This window comes from Mytilus californianus, unplaced genomic scaffold (genome assembly GCF_021869535.1).
Source record: "Mytilus californianus isolate M0D057914Y unplaced genomic scaffold, xbMytCali1.0.p SCAF_19, whole genome shotgun sequence".
Lineage (NCBI taxonomy): Eukaryota > Metazoa > Mollusca > Bivalvia > Mytilida > Mytilidae > Mytilus > Mytilus californianus.
In genome coordinates, this window is record NW_026262667.1 from 12,126,565 (window position 1) to 12,149,888 (window position 23,324).

Consider the following 23,324-nt stretch of genomic DNA (forward strand, 5'->3'; position numbering starts at 1 on the left):
ATCTGTGTTTTGTGGTAATAAGCATTGTGTATAAGTTTCATAACATTTGGTTGAGGCAAACTCAATTTAGAGAACGGAAACCAATTTTGGGACGTACGTACAGACGGACAAGGGTAAAACTTAATGCCCCACCGCTACAGCGGGGGCATAAAAAGTACTGACATTGAAAATAAAGGTTTCTAATAAGGTATTGGGTACTTGTATATCATTTTAGACAATATGGAAACATTTAGATATATATTTTTGTTAACTTGTTTTGTTGGAATGCTTTCTGATTGTCCTTTATCCCAATCTCATTAATATTAACAGTACATATAGTCAAATACCAGCAGAAAATGACAAAAACATGCAAGATTCACAACTACTGAAAACAAATTTTGTTCTCGAGTTTGTCCTAATTTTCTACTTTGTTCTCGTAATCAAATGAAAGAAGATCAATGTTAGAAATATTCCAGATGATCTTCATTTGCATTATCTTTTTAACTTGTGGAAGGCACGAAAATATATTGCTCACAAAAATTAGTTGTTTAACAATATTGGGGATGTAAAAAAGAAACATTATTGATTTACATCAGCAATTTCTTGAGGTTAAAATTTTTGTACAGCAGTACCAGTAGGTCAAATCGGTTATTTATCAGAAAACATATGCAGTTTAATGTCTGAGGCAGCAACCAAACAATATGTGGCTTAAAAACAAAATTTACATCTTGCAGCCATAAAATGTTTTTTTTAATTTTCAAGTTTACTCACTGCTCCATGGCATGTGCTGCCAAAAGTTTCCACCATTCCTTGTTCAGTTCCTGTCAACACATAACTACAGGTTCCCATTGTTCCACCAATCAGAACAGGTTGTCCAGTCAGCTGATAGTCTACTGGTATCAATGGGTGATGTGGAGGGAAGGCACGTGTAGAACCTTTTCGATGAACCAGTAATGTTTTTTGTTTTCCATCAAGATAATGTTCTTCAAATTTAGCTATGTTGTGTGAAACATCATAAATAACTTGCATATCTAAATCATCTGGTGTAGTATTAAACATTTTGGCAAATGCCTGAAATTGACATATGGAAGTCGTGAGTTTAAAGTCCAAGTAACAGTGTAGAATTATAATCAACTTTTGGTAAAATAATGAGAATGCTATAATTTTCTAACATGTTTTTTTTATAGTTTTGACTAAATAACTCTTTAAATAAGTTTGAGTTATTCAAACTTCATTTAATTACTACAATGTGCAATTAAAATAATGGATCGCAAACACATTTCTGCTTACTTGAGTTACTTCCCCTTGAAATCTCTCTATTGTATGTTATTTTTGTACCCAGAAAAAGAACTTGAATATGAATAAAAAGCTGGGCCATGAGCGCATGACACGCCCGTCGCTTTTAAAAAATTAAGTTCCATAACTCCTCAATGTCATATCAGAAATTTATAAAAAACTAAAGGGAGGTTATTTTAATAGATATAAAGCAGTCACCAAAGTTTCATGAAAACTGCTCAAAGCACTTTTGAGTAATTGTCCGAAAACTGGATAATCCCCCCTTTTTTATGAATAAAATCCCATAACTTGGAAACGTAAAATCTGAAATTTATAAAAATCGAAAGGGAGCTCACGTCAATAGATATAAATAATTCACAAAAGTTTCATGCAAATTGGTAAAAGTGTTTTTGAGTTATTGTCCGAAAACTGGAAAATCCCCCTTTTCTAATGAATAAAACCCCATAACTCAGAAATGTAAAATCTAAAATTTATAAGAATCAAAAGGGAGCTCACGTCGATAGATATTAACACTTTAGCAAAGTTTCATGCAAATTGGTTAAAGCGTTTTTGAGTTATTGTCAAGAAATGTTGATGACGAACGGACAGACGGATGGACCAAGGTATTCCATAATACGTCCCGTAAACTGGCGTATAAAAATTGTTCAGGCAATGTATTGATTCGATATTAAAATTATGTTTGAATTTTGAACCTCATTTAAGTGGTCACTTTTGGTAGTCCCAATGAGTGACTGCTTAATAGTGGATGCATGGCATATAGAGTAGACACAGAAAAACAACTGAAGTCAATCATAATTATGATCTTTGTAAACTAATTGATACAAATAATAATTCCCAAAGAAAACTGAATATTTGCAAACAAAGTTATAACAAATAAGCTGTAGACTCAATCAAAGAAATGTATATGTGGTATATGGACGAGCCAATTCCTGCCTGTAATAACTGAAGGACTAGCAGCTTTGTTATTGCTACTTTTTTACTGATGCAACATATCTTATTTAATAAATCTACATTCAATAAATATCAGCTATAAATAGAATAATATTTCAGCAAATTATTAAAGAAATTACAAGATAATTTACCTGTCTAGCTAAAAAGGTCATACTTGACCTGTTGACCCATGCATAATTAGCAGCTGATGCCATGCCTTTCAAGTAATCTTGACCTTCTACAGAGTTGATTTTTGCACAAGCCAGCTGTCTGTCATTTGTATCAATCTTGTCACGCTTCATAGCCTTTTCCATGGCAACAAGGGCATCTTTGGTTAAAATAAAACATAACACAATATAAAAATAAAGAGATTTAGTATGATTTTCAATGAGACCATTTTCCACCATTGACCAAAGAATGTGGATGTAAAAGGAGAGAGGTCAATTCCTATATGAAGGTATACTAAGATGTGCTGCTGGAAGGGTAACTTTAAAAAAAACAAGCATTCTGTGAGTATTGCATGACAATACATAAAAAGAGGCTCTCCTGTATTTCAGAGGAGAAGATTTTTAAATGTTAGCAAACTTGATGAATAAATTGTGTAAAATTGTCTTTAAAGGGCAATAACTCCTTAAGGGTCAATTGACAATTTTGGTCATATTAACTTTTTTGTAGATCTTACTTTGCTGAACATTATTGCTGCTTACAGTTTATATATATCTATAATAATATTCAAAATAATAACAAAAAACTGCAAAATTTTGTTAAAACTACCAATTCGGTGGCAGCAACCCAACAATGGGTTGTTCGATTCGTCTGATAATTTCAGGGCCGATAGATCTTGACCAATTAAACAATTTTACCGCATGTCAGATTTGCTCTAAAAGATTTAGTTTTTGAGATATAAGCCAAAAACTGCATTTGACCCTTATGTTCTATTTTTAGCCATGGCGGCCATGTTTGTCGATGGATACAAACTTCGGATACAATTTATAAACAAGATACCCTAAGGAACATTTAGTTAAAGTTTGAAGGTAATTGGCCCAGTAATTTCAGAGGAGAAGATTTTTTTAAAATGTTAGCAAACTTGATGAACAAATTGTGTAAAATTGTCTTTAAAGGGCAATAACTCCTTAAGGGGTCAATTGACAATTATGGTCATATTAACTTTTTTGTAGATCTTACTTTGCTGAACATTATTGCTGCTTACAGTTTAAATATATCTATAATAATATTCAAAATAACAAAAAACTGCAAAATTTTGTTAAAACTACCAATTCGGTGGCAGCAACCCAACAATGGGTTGTCCGATTCATCTGAAAATTTCACAGCTGATAGATCTTGCCTAATTGAACAATTTTACCCCATGTCAGATTTGCTCTAAAAGCTTTAGTTTTTGAGATATAAGCCAAAAACTACATTTGACCCGTATGTTCTATTTTTAGCCATGGCGGCCATGTTTGTCGATGGATCAAAACTTCGAATACAATTTATAAACTAGATACCCTAAGGAACATTTAGTTAAAGTTTGAAGGTATTTTGCCCAGTAGTTTCAGAGGAGAAGATTTTTTAAATAGTTTACGACGACAGACGATGACGATACACGACGACGACAGACGACGGACGCCAAGTGATGGCATAAGCTCACATGAGGCCATTCGGGCCCCGGTGAGCTAAAAAAAGGGAAATGTGTCCATGGGACACAGATGATGCCCCCGCTTGCATATAACATTATAAAGGGATAAAACTCAAGAAATGTAAAAGTGACTCCACCAAAATTTGTACTTGATCTGAGTTTTGTGGTAATAAGCATTGTGCATAAGTTTCATAACATTTGGTTGAGGCAAACTAAAGTTAGAGAACGGAAATGAAAAATTCAGCAATTTTTCCATTTGTAAAGGGGCATAACTCTAGAACGGTAAAAGTGACTCCACCAAAATTGAAACTTGATCTGTGTTTTGTGGTAATAAGCATTGTGTATAAGTTTCATAACATTTGGTTGAGGCAAACTAAAGTTAGAGAACGGAAATGAAAAATTCAGCAATTTTTCCATTTGTAAAGGGGCATAACTCTAGAACGGTTAAAGTGACGCCACCAAAATTCAAACTTGATCTGTGTTTTGTGGTATTAAGCATTGTGTATAAGTTTCATAACATTTGGTTGAGGCAAACTAAAGTTAGAGAACGGAAACGAAAAATTCAGCAATTTTTCCATTTGTAAAGGGGCATAACTCTAGAACGGTTAAAGTGACGCCACCAAAATTCAAACTTGATCTGTGTTTTGTGGTATTAAGCATTGTGTATAAGTTTCATAACATTTGGTTGAGGCAAACTAAAGTTAGAGAACGGAAACCAATTTTGAGACGTACGTACATACGTACTGACGGTCAAGAGTAAAACTTAATGCCCCCTCCGCTACGGCGGGGCATAAAAATGTCAATTATATCAAGGATTTGCAATTTCACTCAGGTAATTTTTGTCGATCGGTAAGTGATTTCATTTTTCAATAAGACATCTGTATATACTTTGCACCACTCCTTATATCTAATTAATAGGATATGTGGTAAACATTTTTATCTGCTGAGTCTTCAAATGATACAAGTCAAATTATACCTTCAAACCAAATTAAGATGTGTATATGTGATAACCAAGAAATATATGAATGGGTAATGATTTTGCCATGACATTCATAATTAGGTTATGATTTTTACAAGACTTTTAAATATGTATGGAGGGTATATTTTAATCCCAGCTGCACGTCTGTACCCAAAATGCAACGTTAACACATCAGTGGGATATAAATAAATACAGTGCCTTATACAGCCTTCATCAAAGAGCAAACCCCACAAAAGACAAACAATAACTTTCAGAATGAGTGAAATGAGTAAATGAAAGAGGGACGAAAGATACCATAGGGACATTCAAACTCATAGATCGAAAACAAACAGACAACGCCATGGCCAAAATAAAAAGACAAACAGACAAATAATAGTACAGATGACACAACATAGAAAACTAAAGTCTAAGCAACACGAACCCCACCAAAAACTGGGGGTGATCTCAGGTGCTCCGGAAGGGTAAGCAGATCCTGCTCCACATGTGGCACCCGTCGTGTTGCTTATGTTATTACAAATCCGGTAAATAGTCTAATTCGGAAGTTCACATTCGTGAAAAGGGAAGATTATTGTAGTTACGACATAAGGAACATATCCGATATCATCTGTGAAACGGTTATTCCATAACGGTCAACCAACTCGTGATGGCGTCCGTAAAATTTACGAAGGGATGATTTCAACTTCAGCATTTGGAACTCTTGGTTTAATAGCTTCCTTGTGAGCAGCAATCCTCTATCAAGGAAATCATGATAGGAAATACAAGCCCGGGAATATCGTATCAATTGGGAGATATATACTCCGTATGCAGGCACTGCTTGAATGTTGCTACATAGAAATGGAAAGTTCACAATTGGGAAGCTGAAATCATCTCTTTTGTCGTAAAGTATATCTTTGAAGTGCCCTGAATATTCAAATATAACTTGCTGTTGCAGGTATTCTACAAGTGAACTTCTTGGTTTTTTTAAAGTATTTTAACTTTTATAAATGAGTATGAATGTTTACTATCAACCATAAAACTGAAATGCTCAATCAGTTCAATAATGGATTAAAATGTCAATTCAGAAATTCAGAAATTTTTGTGATGTTTTTATTGTTGCAATAATTGCAGCAAGATAGATGTCACAAAAATAGCACTCAATTTTAAATTTTGATATCATTACTTGTTTGCAGCATTTCCTTACATTGCACTTATTAATCTTACATTTGTGTCCATTGTTCAATAATCACAATGATAAGCTAATGTAATAATTTCTGAATTTACAGAATTTAAAGGTCAAACATCAAAAAGTATTACCTGTAGCCACCTGATGACCTAATCCCCTACTTCCACAGTGGATCATAACACACACTTGTCCTTTGAAATCTATTCCCATTCTTTTAGCAGCAAACGGGTTGAATATTTCTTCTACAACTTGAATCTCTGCATAATGATTGCCTGCACCCAAAGTTCCAAGCTAAAATATAAAGTTTGTATTAAAACCATGACTTGCTTTTTTATAGCTGGTGTATTCGAACATAAAGTTTTTTTTTCATCTTTCAGTTGTTGTTAAAATTATGGAAATAACATGCAATAGACGGTATATTGGCTCTCCCTTATGGTCGACTTTCTGCCTAATTTGTGTACCATGTTAAAATGAAAGAGCTCTAGGAAACTTGAATGAATTTTAAACCAGTAATAAAAACTAATGGACTTACTACATATGATGTAGATTTAAAAGTCGCCTAGCTCCAGACAAGAGGTCTGTCAAAATGACAGCAAACAAGTGTTATTGTCAATACAACAGCATTAGAAGAAACTTGACCACTCATTAGAGAAGACATATTTAAATTTGAAAAGATCTCAATTCATTGCATTAAAGGGACATAAAGGGAGTAAGAAGGATAAGCCTGTAACTTTCTTCTATTGTTATAATACCTACCTGTGGGAGACCCCTTTTCTTGGCCCGACTGCTGACCTTAGAAGGGTCAGCCTGTAACATCCTTCCATATTCTTCACAATGCTCTTTGTCTTCAGCCCATGCATAGCCTGTGAAACACATTTACATTATAGACTAAAGCCAAATTCAAACACAATATAAAGGTTATGTCTGGAACAGCATGATATAATCAAAACAATTAACTAAAAGCTATTTCTGAGCTAAATTGTTGTTATTACAATTATTATCTGGAATATTTAACAGTTAAACATTTTTCAACTTGGATTTATTATTTCAAGCGGCAATCCTGAAAATCCTAAAGTTTTATCAAAAGTAAAACATATACCTGCAACTAATGGAAAAAAACTTTATTTGTAAGGCCAACTATAAAATTAAATAGTAGATTTTCATCCAGATTTTTGAAATAAAATGTTTCGCTGAGCGCAGCCTGATACGACCGCAGAGGTCGAACCCTGAACAGTTGGGGCAAATTTGGACACAATATTCAAGCTTGATACTGTCTGAATTTGGATTGTGATCAAATTTTTGACATAATATAGGTTTCTGACACAAAATAAATGAGGTCAAAGATCTTAAAAATCTATTGAAATTTGAAAAATTTTGAAAAAAAAAATAAGAACCCCTTAAAAAAATTGGAAAAAAAAAATCCCTCCAACTTTTTGACCCCCACTTTGGAGCAATTACCCCAAAACTCAATCCCAGCCTTCTCTTTGTAGTATGGAACCTTGCAGTACAATTTTAGAGAGATCCATACACTTAAACACAAGTTATTGTCTGGAAACTAGAATATGCTTGTTTTTGTCCCCTTTTTTGCCCCCGATTCCTGCATGTTTGGGGCAATTACCCTTAAACTCAATCCCAGCCTTCCCTTTGTGATATGGAACCTTGTGGTATATTGTCAGAGAGATCAATACACTTACACACAAGTTATTGTCTGGAAACTCAAAAATGCTTGTTTTTGGTCCCTTTTTGGCCCCCAATTCCTAAACTGTTGGTACCATTTCCCCCCAAAATCAATCCCAACCTTCCTTTTGTGGTATTGAACCTTCTTGTAAAATTTCATAGAGATCCATTCCCTTAAACTAAAGTTATTGTCCGGAAACCAAATGTGTCTTCGGACGACGACGACACAGAGGACGACATCATAGCATTATACGAACCCAAAAAAATTTTTGCGGTCGTATAAAAAATGAGGCGGGTGGGTGGATTTTATATTTCAATTTTTATTTCCTCTGAAACTCTTTTGTAATGAGTTCTTCATAAGCAAAGGTAATAAGCCTATGTCATGTTTACATAAGGAATTCTACATAATTTTTCAAATTCTTAAATAAACATTTCTGATTAGCAATGACTGTTCTGCATGTAATTGCTGCTTTAGAAACCTATTTTAAGTAAATAACAAAAACAAGGAGAAATGCTCTCTTTTATACTACCTACATCAAATATGTTTTGCTTTCTAAGCTATGGTTAGTAGTGCCTATGGAATGAAGTGTATGCAACACTATATTGCCAAGTATTAAGAGTACATAGTGAAATGAAAACTCAAACTGTAATTAGGGTTGATGTTTTTAAGATTCTTATGCAAGGTGCAAATTGTTTTTAAAATTACAATGTTAACGGTCTCACTAATTAGCGACAAGAAGCGTCAATAAGGAAAAAAATAGTGACAAGAAGACAAATTTAGCAACAAGAAAGTTTATATATACTATTAAAACAATAAATTTATTGAAAAGTCAATTAATTACTGTTGATTTTTCGCTGTTTTATAAAGTTTCAAATTTTGTTATATTTAGTTGTACTACGTATGTCTTGTAATGAATTTTTATAAAAATTATAATATTTTATTACATTATTTTAAAGTATGTATCAATCCAATATATTTATATTGTATTATATGTCTCTGTTTTAAGTGAAACAAATAAAGATTATATTCTCTTATAATTTGGTTTAAACCTTTGATATATCAACCATGCCAACTCTACAAATAATCGATTCATTCATTTATACACTAAAATGTAAACAGTATATATATCTATTTAAACATATCCTTAATAAAAAAAAAAAAACTCTTTCTAGAACAAATTAACAAATGTTTATTTTCTTCTCTCAGTATCATGAAATAACGAAAATTCGCGTATATTTAAAACAAAACCATGCACACTTTCATGCATGTTTCTATATCTATTCATTTCAAATAATCATCTAGATATCTTGACGCTAAATTTAATTTCTTGTCGCTAAATAAGTTTTCTTGTCTCGCTAAATTAGTTTTCTTGTCGCTAAATTATTATTCTTGTCGCTAATAATTGAGACTCCAATGAAAAACATGAACTTAACCAAAAGGAAGAAATTATTAAATGACTATATTGAGGGGCTGGAGACAGAAAGTGTTTGATGTTTGTCAACAAAAAAACGACAGCCTTGGGGTAAATCTAAGGACTGAGCTTTCCTTTAATACATCTTGTACGTTGGCCGACTTTTTGTACTAAAAAATATATACAGCTATAAATCATACAATTTTGTCCTTGTGTCAATTTCTTCATTCCAGTCATGATTTTTGTACAAATGTGTTCCACGATTCTTGTGTTTGGATATTTTTTACAGTCCAAATTTCCTGGCACAAAGTCATTGTTTAAATAAAAAAATCCATGGTTTTCAAATCACTGAATTTGTGACATACCACTATTTGCGTTTTTGTACTCCGCCTATTACTCGTAATCCTAATATTTCATGTCCCCGTAATCAATCTCTATTCTCAGAAGATACTGTTGTTATCATAGAGCAGCAAAATATGTCGACTTCAATTATTTTGGTTAAATATACTCAAAGAAATACGAAAAAAGAAATTTGCAAAAGGAAGTTTTGAATGAAACTAAACTATCGACGGTTACCTGTAACGGAATGAACAAAATCCTGAAATCGTAAATTTTCAAAAATTAAAAAAATCAGGGCGGGATGATTTCAGAGGGGTGGGCGGGAATAACAGGCCAAATCAGATTTTCTTTAAAAAAAAAAGGTTTTCATTCTTAAATAATGAGAATTTCCTTTTAAGTGCAAAAATATCCCCCTCCCCTCTCTGAAATATTAAACAATATTTATCTGTTCCTTTAAAAACTGTTTTCAAGGAAAAGATTATAAAATAAATCTCGCAGCCTATTCAGTATAAAAAAATCAAATTGTTATGGTCTTATACAATGTCATAATGAAATACCTTCTCTCAAGGACCAATCCATCCCCATTTCTAAGGCTTCCTCTAGATTCCTGTAAAAATAAATCTTGGTATTGGCATCCATATTTACATGTATATGAAGAAATATCAGAAATGTTTAATTATTCAGAGACGTTTACAGGGTACATCAGAAAATATTAACGAATGTTCTATGAGTAAATAAAGAAATTTTATCCTGTAATTGATGTGGTTTGTATCAAGGTAGCAATATTTTTTACCATATGACATGTCAGCTGCATCAATATATATTACTGATAAATATAAGTTCATGTTATATCGTGTTTCAAAGTTTGCAAAGGAAATATGGAAGCATAAATGTATTACCGTAAAGAGGTAAATTTTCATAAGGAATATAGTTTCACTGATTTTGCAATTTAGATAACATCTCTTAAATATCCCCACTGCATAAATTTAAAGTTTGACAAAGATCAGAGACAGAGTACAAAACAAAAAATGTGAAAAATAAAGCCTAACAAACAGTTTCGGCCCCAGAAATACAAGAATTTACATTCTGTGAATATAAACCATTAACAGTATATGATCTATCTTGTTCGTTTTAGAGGTTACATGATTATCATTGGTACAGAAACTTCTGATTCCTTTATCCTACAACATGATATGAATGGACTGATCTGTGGTTTTTTTTTTTTAGCAGAATGTTAAATAAAATGGATTGCGGTTAATGTGGATTAATTTATTTTTCATGGATTGAGAAAAAAATGTATTTTCGTGGATATTTGACTTCATGGTTTTACCACAGTCTGCATATAAGTCTATAGAAATTTTGTAATGATTCCACAGTACAGGTATGTCATTTAATGCCATTAATGCAAAAATGTAAATAATTATTTTACCCTCATTTTTGTGTCTCTTTATGACTTTCAATACTATCTCAAAGGGATACTATTTTATAAAAGTACATTGTCAACATACATAGCGGTCATTGGAATGATGCCTTTGGATCCGACACCAACAGGAATGTGATCAAATAAACATTGAGCTAACTGTTCTTTCACAGGAATTACATCTTTTTCACACAGGTTTGTTCTCAACAATCTTACACCACAATTGATATCAAATCCAACACCACCTGGTGACACAACAGCATCACGATCCCCACAATCAAAAGCAGCCATGTTACCTGTTGGTACAAAGTAAAAAATAATAAAGTTGAATGTTGTATGTCTGAATTTCTTAACTAACATTGATATACAATCTTCGTTAGCTAAGTAACATGTTTAGATGTGAGTCTTCCATGGAAAATATGTTACCTGAATGGAAAATATATAGTTCAACAAATGACAAAGTGAATATTTTGGATTTAATAAATGATATCAATAATGATGTTTTACTTACCCCGGAACACATTGACTTTTGTAATTAGGCATAACTTTTTTTCCTTTCGAGGTTTTAACTGGCTCTTGAGGGTACAAATTTCAACTAAAATATGCTTGTTCACAAATGAAAACTTTTTTAAATAGTGTAGAAAAAGATAGGGCTGTTAGCTGGGACAGTTAATAAATGGAAACAATATATTTTGTCTAAATATGTTTTTTTATCAAAATACTTTCAGATCTTGCATTCAATATTAGGCCTTGTGTTGAAGTACCTTAAATGAAGATTTGGCTTGTCAACTGACTTGAATGTCATCTGTTTTCAATAAATTGTGAAAGTTTAAATCTTTGTAATAATTTTATATTATTGATACTACAAATGGATAGGACTGAACTCACATAAACCAGAATTATTCAGAAATGTTATGTTGTATATTTTCAGCATGTTTTGAAATGATATCAACAGTGAAAGTTACAGTCATGGACATCAACAGAGGCCAATATCATTTCAGAATTGGTTTATTTATTCAATATTCCATGGCCTTAAGAAGAATTTTTACCTATAGCAAATCCATATCCTGAGTGTACATCAGGTAAGCCAATAGATTTCTGAAAGCAGAAAATATATTTTACAAAACAGTATAAAATGATTTGTATGAGAAACCATATTAAAGTAAAAATAGTTTCAAAGAAACAATAAAAATGCGCTCTGCCTGGAGCAGCTGTATACGACTGCAGAGATCTAACTCTGAACAGTTGGGGCAAGTATGGACACAATATTCAAGCTTGATACAGCTCTGAATTTGGATAGTGATTAAATATTAGACACATTATAGATTTCTGACACAGAATTAATGTGGTCAGATAACTTAAAAATTTGAAATGGGACATTTAATCTACTTAATGGTCCAATATCCAAAATTTAATTCCATGGTTAGATTCAGCATATAAAAAAAAAAAAAACATGAATTCAAACAAAGTTTAATTTTGGACCCTTTGGACCTTAATATGGACTATTTTGAAAACAGGGCCAAAAATTAAAATTCTGAATGCACAGTTAGATTCAGCATATCATAGAACCACAAGAATTAAGTTTTTGATGAAATCAAACAAAGTCTAATTTTGGACCCTTTGGACCTCAATGTAGACCTATTTAAAAATGTTCAAATATCCAATATAGTAATACATGGTAAAAACCTCAAACAATTCAAGACTTTAAATTAATCCTCATTGAAATTGGTTAAAAGATTTGTATTTATTTTCAATTGAAGATTTCTTGCTGTTGTGCAATACTTTGCTGTTGTGCAATACTTAGTAAATCTGTTTACAAACAAAATACAGTCGAACCTCGCGTTGTGTCGAACTCGGTTGTGTCGAAAACTCGGATGAGTCGAAGTAATTTCTCGGTCCCAGTAAAATTCCTGTTTGATCAATGCATAATTACCTCTGATGAGTTGAACTCGGTTGATTCGAATACTCGGTTAAGTCGAGTAAATTTTATAGTCCTGTCGATGTAAAATTAATGTAAATTGACCCCGATGTTTCGAAGTTCGAAAGTAAGAATTTTCGAAAGATGCAGACCTAATGATGAAAATTCAAATCGGATGTATTTCTTATGTAACCTAATCATTTCAAAAGAAATTAAAGCTGAGTAAACATACTTGTTTGTATAACAGTTAAAATGACATGTTTATGGTGACCAGTAATTAACGCCTTTATTGATCGTTCAAGCAGAACGTTAGTGTGTTGAACATATTTCACCTGACATAAAAACAAAACGAATTTAAATGACCCAAGCCGAGATTAAATGAATCATTCCAATTAATATTCATTAATTACAATAAATAAAAGGATTTAGACAATTTATATGATAAATTCATAATAATTTAATGTATAGCAGATGACCTCACCAGAGACCGTTCAGAACTTTTTTCGTTCCGCGAGTGATTTCATAATTTAAAGTGACTGACCTTTGTAAATATTTCATACTTATTGACTGGGTATGAGTGGAATAGTAAGTTTATTGTCCCCGAGGTGCAGCTATTGCCCTGAAGCGTAGCCGAGGGCAATAGTTGTATCCGAGGGGACAATAAACTTACTATTCCACGAATATCCAGTCAGTAAGTGTTTTATTATACTGAAAGAGACAACAGACAATATAAATATCTGGGCTAAATCAACTATAGTATACTAATATAAAAAGCAGAAAGACAACTATACTGTTTCAGGTTTACTTCATATATATTCTGAATGCTAAGGCTACATCTCGCATTGACGTCAAACCCTAGATACAATAGGTAAAACGCGACGTCATTACTCCCACTGTATTCTCAACATTATCCAATCCCGTAGCTGCATTTGAAATTTCGCGAAATATAATGACGTTTGCGGTCAAATAGTTTCAGTGAGGTCCAATGGTTGGAAACTATTGACCGGTCAAATAGTTCAACACTTGCAATTATGAAAAAAATAGTGAAAATATTGTTTACTCATTTAATATAGAAAATAATAACTGAGGTATAATAATTGTGTATACTATTGATTTCATTTGTGCATGATTTGTATCTGTACTTGTGACGTTGTATGTTTAATTATTATGAAGGACCAAAAAATATGGAGATGGAATACACAATCATAAAGTGTCATATCGAAAAAAGGCACACTGTTCCAAGTATCTAGTTTACAAAATTTTATATCCTATTTCATGCATTCCAAATTTATGATGACACACTTGACCTCGGATGAGTCAAACCTCGGATAAGTAGAATACTTCTGTTCTGTCCCTTCAATTCGACACAATAAGGTTCGACTGTATAATAATTTACACACCGTTTGGTGTGTATCTCCTGCCATATCAGTATTTGTTGTTTCTTTATATAGATCAGAAATAATTTATGTTAGAACCAGCTTAGCCAGTATTAGAAGTCTTGTTTTTGGCCCCTATTTGGCCTCTAGTTTCTTAACGATTAAAGCCACAAACCACAAAATCGATCCCAAAGTTTTGTGTGTGGTATGGAACCTTGTAGTACAATTTCATAGAGATCCATTGACTAATGCTAAAGTATTTGTCCGGAAACCAGAAAAACCTTGTTGTTTTTGCAGTCGTATAAAAAAATCATTAAACAGCTTTATTCTTTTATATTAATCAAAGTGCTTGTAAACACAGAAGGGTAAAGATTGCTTTAATTTATCAGTGGGAAGTAAAATTAAACATTGCATTGTATAAAGCATTGGTTAAAGGAAGATAACTTCAATTTTAAAGAGTACTTTAACAATTACATCATTGATATTATTAGAACAGATATTAGATTCCTGCACCTTGCACAAGTTATGTAATTTTCTTGACAAGTATAATATCATTTTGTAATGGAATGTCTGAGCATATATTTTATTGATAAATTTCTGAAAATGTTCACAGATAGGATGTTAGAATGTTATGATCAATGCACTATATTTTGTGTATCTCAAAAGTAGTGATAAACCTTGGAAGATTTAGATATTAAGTCAGTACCATAGGGTTTTGATTGCATTTCATGCAATCTTTACCCAAAAAACAGTTGAAATTTACTCACCCGTATTTTTGCAGTTATGTTTAAGTAAAAAGGGTATGTGTATCAAGCAAGGATAAAAGTCCAAGTAAGCAGATTCTGTCTTTCCAAAAAGCCCAGTAAAGCAGACACTTTTTCTAGTATACATACCCTGTGCTTACTCCCACAATTCCTTGTAAAGCAGCCAAATTTCTATATAATAAATACTTACTCCCACAATTCCTGGGAAAGCAGCCACATTTCTATACAATAGATACTTACTCCCACAATTCCTGGTAAAGCAGCCACATTTCTTTACAAAAGATACTTACTCCCACAATTCCTGGTAAAGCAGCCACATTTCTAAATAATAAATACTTACTCCCACAATTCCTGGTAAAGCAGCCACATTTCTATACAATAGATACTTACTCCCACAATTCCTGATAAAGCAGCCACATTTCTATACAATAGATACTTACTCCCACAATTCCTGGTAAAGCAGCCACATTTCTTTACAATAGATACTTACTCCCACAATTCATGGTAAAGCAGCCACATTTCTATACAATAGATACTTACTCCCACAATTCCTGGCAAAGCAGCCACATTTCTATACAATAGATACTTACTACTTACTCCCACAATTCCTGGTAAAGCAGCCAAATTTCTATATAATAAATTCTTACTCCCACAATTCCTGGTAAAGCAGCCACATTTCTATACAATTGATACTTACTCCAACAATTCCTGGTAAGGCAGCCACATTTCTATACAATAGATACTTACTCCCACAATTCCTGGTAAAGCAGCCACAGTTCTATACAATAGATACTTACTCCCACAATTCCTGGTAAAGCAGCCACATTTCTATACAATAGATACTTACTCCCATAATTCCTGGTAAAGCAGCCATGTTATCTTTACAATAGATACTTACTCCCACAATTCCTGGTAAAGCAGCCATATTTCTATACAATAGATACTTACTCCCACAATTCCTGGTAAAGCAGCCACAATTTTATACAATAGATACTTACTCCCACAATTCCTGGTAAAGCAGCCACATTTCTATACAATAGATACTTACTACTTACTCCCACAATTCCTGGTAAAGCAGCCAAATTTCTATATAATAAATACTTACTCCCACAATTACTGGGAAATCAGCCACATTTCTATACAATAGATACTTACTCCCACAATTCCTGGTAAAGCAGCCACATTTCTATACAATAGATACTTACTCCCACAATTCCTGGGAAGGCAGCCACATTTCTATACAATAGATACTTACTCCCACAATTCCTGGTAAAGCAGCCACATTTCTATACAATAGATACTTACTCCCACAATTCCTGGTAAAGCAGCCATGTTATCTATACAATAGAAACTTACTCCCACAATTCCTGGTAAAGCAGCCATATTTCTATACAATAGATACTTACTCCCACAATTCCTGGTAAAGCAGCCACATTTCTATATAATAGATACTTACTCCCACAATTCATGGTAAAGCAGCCACATTTCTATACAATAGATACTTACTCCCACAATTCTCGGTAAAGCAGGCACATTTCTATACAATAGATACTTACTCCCACAATTCCTGGTAAAGCAGCCATATTTCTATACAATAGATACTTACTCCCACAATTCCTGGTATAGCAGCCACATTTCTATATAATAGATACTTACTCCCACAATTCCTGGTAAAGCAGCCACATTTCTATACAATGGATACTTACTCCCACAATTCTCGGTAAAGCAGCCACATTTCTATACAATAGATACTTACTCCCACAATTCCTGGTAAAGCAGCCATATTTCTATACAATAGATACTTACTCCCACAATTCCTGGTAAAGCAGCCACATTTCCAATCTGTTTCATTCCAGGTAAGAAACCTCCATAACCTTGTGACCTACAGGACTGTTTTAACTCATCAAACATCAGTTTCTCCAAGTGTGTATTGACATAAAATAAACCTTCAACCTGTAAATATTTAACAGAAATAAATAGTATCTTATTTCAAAATAAGGTTTCATATCTATGAATTTAATAATGTTGAAAATATGACTTTGTAAGGTAACATACATGTACATATAGGTCAAGCTGAAATTGATGCTTTGATTGTCCAAATGACAACTCCCCTTCCACCCCCCCCCCCCCCCCCCCCTCCCAAAAAAAAAAATAACTTTACAGGAATCAAGCTAATTTGTTTTGGTCAAGGAATTCTGCTAAACCAAATTCCACTGAAAAAGTTTGAATATTTTCATTTATAATACCTTCATGTTTGGAACAAAGCCTTTCTTAATTCTCCATGAATGTGTTCCAACCTTTTCCAGATAGGACAATTCATCATTGTAAGTTCTCACTACCATAGTTTATTCTTTTGACTGATCTGAAATAAATTTTATCATTTTATTCCATATAGCAAAAAAATTTAACAAAAAAGTAAACAAATTTTACAGATGCCATCACGAGTTTGGTGGGGTTCGTGTTACTTAGTCTTTAGTTTTCTATGTTGTGCTTTGTGTACTATTGTTTGTCTGTTTATCTTTTTCTTTTTTAGCCATGGCGTTGTCAGTTTATTTTCGATTTATGAGTCTGAATGTCCCGCTGGTATTTTTCGCCCCTCTTTTATTGTCATTTTTTTTTTATGTTAGTTCTTTTATTTTGATAATGATATAAGAATACAATTAGTTTTTTTTAACAGCTACACACAAAGACATAATATAAACATTAGATCAAACTAAAAATAAAATCTAAAATATATAAAAATCAAAAGGGGGCTCATGTCAATAGATATAAACAATTCACCACAATTTCTTGCAAGTTGGTGAAAGCATTCTTGAGTTATTGTCCGAAAACTGGAAAATCCCCCTTTTTTTAATGAATAAAACCCCATAACTCGGAAACGTAAAATCTAAAATTTATAAAAAACGAAAGGGAGCTCATGTCAATAGATATAAACAATTCACCAAAGTTTTATGAAAATTGGTTAAAGCGTTTTTGAGTTTATGTCCGACATGTTAATGACGGACGGACAGACGGATAACGGTATACCATAATACGTCCCGTAAACAGACGTATAATAAATGATTAAATGAAATTGGATATTGATAAGAGGAGACTCCGATCGATCAGCCATAGTGTTGGTGATATATGACGTCACATTGGAAGTCCATTGGAAGGTAAAAACATTGGACACCAATTTGAGAATGTGATGTCACATAACTGGACATATCGATTTGAGGAACAGACATCGACCTGAGTCTAACATATATATGTTGGATTTATTCATTTTATTATTTGATATCAATTACATAAATGTTCCTTTGATTTTTGTGTTTTTTCCTGTGCATATAGTGATATACTGATTTTGTGTCATTGAGGATGGATGGATACCCCATATCATTTTTTTTAACAAAAAAAAGTTGTGTAACAAGGATATTACAGGTAATGGCAGTAAGATTAAGATGATAAAAAGAAACCAGAACAGCGGCGCTTTTCACAAAAAATCTTTAGAGTAAAAATACTCGTAAGTCATACACATTTCAGTATAACTTACGATCAATTTTAATCGTAAGATTTTTTGTGAAAAGAGTCGCTGGATGGTAAGTCGACACATTATAATAGATTTTCATACTTTTCAATCCTTGTTATTAAAAGAAGAGTTGAATTGAGGGGGAAAAAAATCTCAAAAATTGTGAAATCAGCACTTACAAATCAGGGGAGGTAATCCTTGTTCAGAAAGAGCTAAAATCTAATGTCCCCGGACTCAAATTTCTTTTTTTTTGAAAGGATTTATTTTTTAAACCATTACTATCGATTGCAGTAAAAAATCTTATGTAGTTATAGAATTTAAAGATCATCGTAATTTTCGTATTTTGAATAAGAGTTGGTTTTTTTAACTATCCACTGCGGTGTATAGGGAAAATTACTCTATCTAGATGGGACTAGCTATGAAACGGAAAAAAATCTTTTATTTCTTCTTCTTCTTCCAGGTGAGGAACGGATTCAAAACGGAATGTGATTGGTATCACAGTCCCATAAATTATATTAGCGAGTAGAAAACAAGAAAAAAGGGACATTATAAGAGACAATTACAAAGAGAGGGAAATAATTTCATGGTGAGAACACTTGTAAAATACACAGAAAGACCAAAATAAGATAAAATACTTGTTTTTAGGGTTTCCCGACCAACACAACGGACCAATGATTTATACATAACCGAGTAAGTCTAGCAAATGAATCCTGGTCCCAACCAACCCTAATTTTCATGTCTCAAAATATCTACCGGTTGAAAAAATACCCAATATATTTGATTGGCACATTTGATAGGGAATCCTGACAAAATTACAGGTGATAAAATTTGAAATTGAAATAACAAATCATTTGCTACTTACCTACAGAACCTACCTTATTTTTCCTAAGGATTAAATCATAAACACTCATTTTCAGCTTACCTGGCCTAAAAGGCCTAGTGAGCTTTTCTCTTTTCTAGGAATTTGGCGTCCGTTGTCGTCCATAGTCGTCTGTTAATTATTACATAAATCTCCGCAACTGAAACTGACTGGGCCAATTTTGGCCACAATCATCATTGAGGTATACAGTTTAAATAATGTGTCTGATCACCCCGCTTGCAAACCAAGATGGCCGACATGCCTAAAAATAGAACAGGGATGAAATGCATGTTTTGCCTATTATTTTGAAAACAGCTGTAAATCAGGGATGGGGTAATCGTAATCTGTAATCGTAATCGATTGTAATTGATTACATTTTTTCCAGTAATCGACAGTAATCTGTAATCGAAGACATTTTCGATTACATGTAATCGTAATTTAATCGATTACAGCAAAAATCATGATGTAATCATCGATTACTTTCGATTACATTTCGATTACTTTAGTAAAATAGTTTGATGAAATGTAACCTATTTTAAATGAAAACATGTATGTATTCATCACTTTGAAGTACTGATATGACTTAAGAGTTTATCAACTGCCTTTATATTTCTATCTATTGTCTCAAGCTGCATTATGATCAACCAGATCCCGAAATAAGAAAATAGATTTAAAACAAGAAATGTGTCTTAAGTTAAGTTCTGTACTTCCTTAAAGTAGTAAGCTTATTTGTATTAAATTTCCTAAAAGCATAATTTTCAATAAGATTTAAGCTTAGAATAGATAAAACAGTTGATTTCTTATAATGTTAAGATATACATGTATATAAAAAATAAGTACACAAAATCCTTTTAACAATGAACCAATGCCTATGCATTGAAATTCTTTTCTTAAAAAGATACATGTATCCCTCGTTGACACTATAAATATATACTGTTTATAATTTTATTATAGAATAAAAAAATCTTAACAAACTTGTCTTTTCTAATCAGATGAAAGTCTACTATATAAGACACATACTTTGTTTTTATTTCAATTACTGATTGTCTAATTAAGATGGAGATTTACATTATTTTGTCCCAGGTTATAAATTGTACTCCATTGGCAGTTTTATAACCTATAATTAAGGTGGTTTTCCAACAAAAGGATTAAATCATGTTTGTCATTATAATTATAAATTTTGATCCTTAAAATTAGCTGAACTAATTAATAATTCTACTTTTTTATATTTTCTTCTGAGAAAACTTCCAACATTGTAAATAACTATGCTAAAATATACCTGCTTTTAATGAATAAAAACAAAAAAGCTAAGTTAAGTCAGTACGAAAGCAAACCCTTATGGAAAAATAAGGCTTCTTGCAAATATTTGCTGCAATGTTGCTGCAAATATTTGCGGCAATATTGCTGCAAATATTCATTTTTCGTATGTAAATTAGTTTTCTTGCAAACAGTTGCTGCAATATTGCCGCAACAATTTGCGGCAATATTGCAGCAAATGTTTGCGGGAAAATCAGTAGCTATGATTGTTGCAGCAATATTGCGGCAAATTCATTAGCTGCAATGTTGCAGCAATATTGCAGGAAAATTAATTTCTTGCAATATTGCAGCAACATTGCAGCAAATCTTTCAACAATTTCAGTTGAAAAATTAGGAATTAAAAACTAAGCATTTAAAAAAGTATGATTTAATAATAAAACAAAATTTTCTCTGTCCTCTATAGGTTGTTGTGTTACATATCTGTGTATCCTTTAGTTCTGTTTCTCTGTACTCACTGTCCTTAAAGTTGAATTTTCTGATTTCAAATACTGCAAAATAAAAGTTGAAGAATTTAGCATACATTAAAAGAATAACTAAACATTATAAAGATATAAAGATATAAGTTACTACCATAGATTGTAAATTCTGGACTTGTAAAATGAAAATAACTCTTTATAAAGAGATGATTACAGACCAATTTTTCCAGCATTTGTTTCACTTAAAGGGTCAATGTCTAAAAGTGATCAAGTCCTTCTAGAAATTGCATATTACTATAGAATACATTTAACCTTATGCCAGTACTAGGTTGTTATTGCTTTTTTGAATATTTGTTTTTCATTGAACTATAACATAATTGGTCTGGTCTATTCTTTAAAATTTTTGAGATTAGTTGTGTATATATAAAATCTAAATATTGTTGCCATTTGTTGATAGACCTCTTATTGGCAGTCAAATCACAGATCTATAATTTAATACCAAACTGCTTTTATTAGAAGATTTCTTGTTTCAATTTAAGTAATGTACTTTCTAAAACATATAGTCTTAAAAAGATTTAAAAAAATATCTCCTGTCTTACACAATTTTAATAATATTCATGTGCATAAATCTATTGTCTTATACTTTTGTCAACTCTATTAAGTTAAGAAAACTCTTTAAATATCACTATTTTGAACTGTAAGAGCAAGCACTTATTCAAAATGGTGGACATTCAACTCCATTGTACTTACCAAAAGATGTTATCCAAATTATGTGTAAACACCAATCTTCCTAAATCCAAGAGTCATGTCAACTGAAGGCTATCATATGCACTATCCAGTGTCAATAGAATTAGTTGGAACTTTTGGATCTAAATCCATTGTAAAATTCATATTACTCTGTTCATGATAGAAGATATCTTTGTTTGTTGTATGCATGTTCATGTCCAGTTCAAATTTTGAATATGTTGATCAAGGTTGCTTAGGGTATTGTGACAGTGTGATCCCTTTGAAATTTGCCCCTAATTATAAATATCAATTGCCTAAATCTTGAATATTTGTTATATATTATAATAAAAAAATAATTATATATATATTTTTTTTTTTATCTTTGATGTTATAAGTTATAATGGAAATATATGTAGGACTCAAATCTATGGTGGGTTCCAGATCTATGGCAGATTCCTAATCTATGGTAAATATGACGTCATGCCATCCCAGATCTATGGCAGATTTGTTAAAATCCTAATCTATGGCAAGTTTTGTAATTTCCTAATCTATGGCGGATTTTTGTTGTTTCCAAATCTATGGCAGATTGTGTGCAAATGTAGAGCAAGGCAGTACATGATACAGTCACTAACTTGTCTTAAATAAGTTGAAATGTACGACAACGGGAGCATGTCTATAAACATTTGTGAAATAAAAATTCCATAATGGTCAATCAAAGCGTGATGTCAACCATAAAAAAGTGTAGAAGTGATATACCATAATACAGAAATCTGGATTAAAATTATCTTCCCTGGAAAAATAAGCATATCCTAATCTGTGCATGGTACCTGTTTAATCCATTAATTTAAACAACTAGAAAAATGGAAGTCCCTTATCAAACAAGAAAGCAGTTTTTTTTATAAAAAACAATTTAAACAGTTTGACTTTTTACATAATATTTATTTCAGCATTAATCAATCTTTTTTAACTGGTGACGATTTAAGTCAAGGTGGTATCCTGTAATTTCATTTTCTCACTTTAAATACTTTGCCAGCCGTAGACGCTAAAATATTTACTATAACTCCATTCCCAAAATATCCACTACTAAAAACAGCTGTGCCTTTCTTGATTGCGGGATTCGGACGGTACAACAATGAGTGTCCCTCCTATAGATAAAACATCACATCTTCATTTAAACCATCGGCAAATTGTTCTAGAGGGAAAGCGGAAAGTGTTTTCTTGAGTATTTTAAACTCAGGACTTCAGGAAAGTTTGGAGAGCCCACATTTTTACTGTCGGCGACGACTTATATGGTGTTATTTTATTGTGACGTTATATGTTACTCTTTTTCCCGGAAAATTACTGAATTCCTAAATCTGCCATAGATTTGGAGAAAACAAAAATCTGCCATAGATTTGATTTGTTTGGCGTTTGTAACGTCATATTTGCCATAGATTAGGAATCTGCCATAGATTTGGAACCCGCCATAGATTTGAGTCCTACATATATACAAAGAAGAAATGCTCTACCCTTAATTTGGCCTCAAACTCTGTGTACATTAATTTATGGTACTTCCTGTCTTTACCACAACACAGAGAAAAATGAAAACCAGATGGCACATTATATTTCTA

The 23,324-nt window shown here is 32.3% G+C and overlaps 2 protein-coding genes and 1 long non-coding RNA gene across 5 annotated transcripts in view; 1 reads left to right on the forward strand and 2 right to left on the reverse strand.

The window, feature by feature from the left end:
• The window catches only part of LOC127726952 (RNA-splicing ligase RtcB homolog), a 28,958-nt gene extending 10,325 nt beyond the window's left edge, over window positions 1-18,633 (reverse strand). Inside the window, exons 1-10 of one of the 2 annotated variants that reach the window (XM_052234327.1) lie at window positions 18,576-18,633; window positions 17,135-17,250; window positions 16,695-16,841; window positions 11,880-11,928; window positions 10,919-11,126; window positions 9,968-10,017; window positions 6,739-6,845; window positions 6,114-6,273; window positions 2,358-2,533; window positions 751-1,050 (exon numbers count right to left, since the gene is read on the reverse strand). In XM_052234327.1, coding sequence (XP_052090287.1) covers window positions 751-1,050; window positions 2,358-2,533; window positions 6,114-6,273; window positions 6,739-6,845; window positions 9,968-10,017; window positions 10,919-11,126; window positions 11,880-11,928; window positions 16,695-16,841; window positions 17,135-17,230 — 1,293 coding nt within the window. In that variant the 5' untranslated portion in view covers window positions 17,231-17,250; window positions 18,576-18,633. The other variant, XM_052234328.1, reaches the window with a different exon arrangement.
• Window positions 18,634-18,802: 169 nt separating this feature from the next.
• LOC127726953 (phosphoserine phosphatase-like) overlaps window positions 18,803-23,324 on the forward strand; it is a 36,344-nt gene continuing 31,822 nt past the window's right edge. Inside the window, exon 1 of one of the 2 annotated variants that reach the window (XM_052234329.1) lies at window positions 18,803-18,982. In XM_052234329.1, the coding sequence (XP_052090289.1) occupies window positions 18,980-18,982 (3 nt within the window). In that variant the 5' untranslated portion in view covers window positions 18,803-18,979. Of the gene's footprint in view, window positions 18,983-19,134; window positions 19,215-23,324 lie in introns of those variants that run through there. The other variant, XM_052234331.1, reaches the window with a different exon arrangement.
• On the reverse strand, window positions 20,924-22,104 carry LOC127726954 (uncharacterized). The gene is made up of 2 exons (XR_007993728.1): window positions 21,739-22,104; window positions 20,924-21,060 (listed from the first exon to the last, which is right to left on the reverse strand). It is a non-coding gene; the product is annotated as an uncharacterized LOC127726954 (long non-coding RNA).